Source organism: Aedes aegypti, chromosome 3, assembly GCF_002204515.2.
Source record: "Aedes aegypti strain LVP_AGWG chromosome 3, AaegL5.0 Primary Assembly, whole genome shotgun sequence".
In the NCBI taxonomy this organism is placed as follows: Eukaryota; Metazoa; Arthropoda; class Insecta; order Diptera; family Culicidae; genus Aedes; species Aedes aegypti.
In genome coordinates this window covers 213,099,037-213,100,512 of record NC_035109.1, presented here as the reverse complement: position 1 = coordinate 213,100,512, position 1,476 = coordinate 213,099,037, and the positions used below count along the sequence as shown (strand labels likewise).

At 36.4% G+C, this 1,476-nt stretch overlaps 1 protein-coding gene across 1 annotated transcript; it reads left to right on the top strand.

Moving 5' to 3' along the window:
* The first annotated feature begins 261 nt into the window (after positions 1 to 261).
* On the top strand, positions 262 to 997 carry LOC5570022 (ninjurin-2). Its single transcript, XM_021853315.1, has 3 exons — positions 262 to 387; positions 452 to 637; positions 707 to 997. The coding sequence occupies exons 1-3, from the start codon at positions 340 to 342 to the stop codon at positions 887 to 889; spliced, it is 417 nt and encodes a 138-aa protein (XP_021709007.1). The 5' UTR covers positions 262 to 339; the 3' UTR covers positions 890 to 997.
* Positions 998 to 1,476: the final 479 nt, after the last annotated feature.

Sequence of the window (1,476 nt, the reverse complement as noted above, 5' to 3'; positions counted from 1 at the left end):
AAAAAAAAATAATTTTGCTTCCGTGAAAGGGTAGGTATGAGTAATTTTTCATAGTTTTGATATATCATTGCAATTGAGTATAAAGAAATTAATATTAACTTTTTGAATCAACAGATGGACCAAGTAATTGTAGTATGCTCATCGATGAAGACATAATTCTCATGCGTCTGTCTGAATCAGGTTTTTCTTGGTTTCGCAGCATGATTGTGTGTCATAAAGCTTTCTACAAAATACCAAAAATATCTCGTTCGATAACCCAATCTCCTCTACAACAGATTCAATTGAAATGGCAAACTGCTACCAAGTAGAAATACTTCAGTTATCAATGAGACAATCGAGATGGCAGACAGTCGGGCAAATAAGTCATCGGAAGAATCTTCATCTGAGGTAGATATTTGTGGAACCGTGTGACTCACGGCATACCATAATCTTATACTTTTTTCACCAACAGCCCAATAAATCGAGTAAGCTAGACATAAATAGCTATGCGACGCGAAAAACTTTTGTCCAGGGAATGCTGGATCTAGCCCTTCTAACAGCCAATGCCGCGCAGCTCAAGTACTTGCTTACTGTAGGAGAGGCCCATCAGTTCTACACTTTATTGTTGATCTTGGTGGTAACCTCCATATCTCTTCAGGTATGCAGTATGCCAATGTAAACGCTGATATGATCATATTAATAGTTTCTTTTTTTTTTCTATATACAGGTGCTACAAGCTATCATCATCGTAGTGCTGGGAACATTACTCAATATCAACAAAATCGAAGAGCAGCGAAGGTCAGACATCATCAACAATATACTGATATGCGTCTCGGTACTCTCCGTCGTTATCAATGTTATCATAAGTGCTTTCGATATGAAGAATCAAAGCGCAGTGAAATTGTCGTAAAATAGTTTCGATAAGGTACACCGGGGCATAGTGAAATGGGTGGGGCGGGATAAAACGCAAAATTTTCTAAGTTATATCAATAAAAAGTGGTAAAGTTCTCTTCGCTTAGAATTAGTTATTCTATTTTTAGAATAAGTATCATTTCAAACATTACATATATTAATCTATGTGTTCTACGGTAGGCATCACTATCATCATTTTTTTGCTAACTATATTAAGCTACTACGAGTGCGCATCGTATACCTTCGTACAGTCACCCCACAGTTATGGATAGCACACAGATATGGATCAAAGTTGGCTTAAACGGAGAATATATCATCAAATAGAGTTGCAATTACGCAGAACACAATTTATCTACGTGAACTATAAATCTGTACAGCATTACAATCAATCACAACATCTTCTAGCATATTTTATTCGTCCGTATAAAATGAAATGTTATCCCTATTCATAGAATCGTTGATTCATAACTGTGGGGCATTGAAACCCGTACCACAGTTGTGAATCAGCGATAAGACGATTCCGAAAGAAACTTTCACTAACACACCATTCGTTTACTTCACAGATAAATTGCTTTTATAGTGTTC

What these genes read in the sequence shown, in the direction of transcription:
- LOC5570022 (XM_021853315.1), top strand. Translation starts at nt 340, where the DNA reads ATGGCAGACAGTCGGGCAAATAAGTCATCGGAAGAATCTTCATCTGAG. An exon ending in CGGAAGAATCTTCATCTGAG is followed by an intron (nt 388 to 451) that starts GTAGATATTTGT and finishes TTTCACCAACAG; the next exon opens with CCCAATAAATCGAGTAAGCT. An exon ending in TAACCTCCATATCTCTTCAG is followed by an intron (nt 638 to 706) that starts GTATGCAGTATG and finishes TTCTATATACAG; the next exon opens with GTGCTACAAGCTATCATCAT.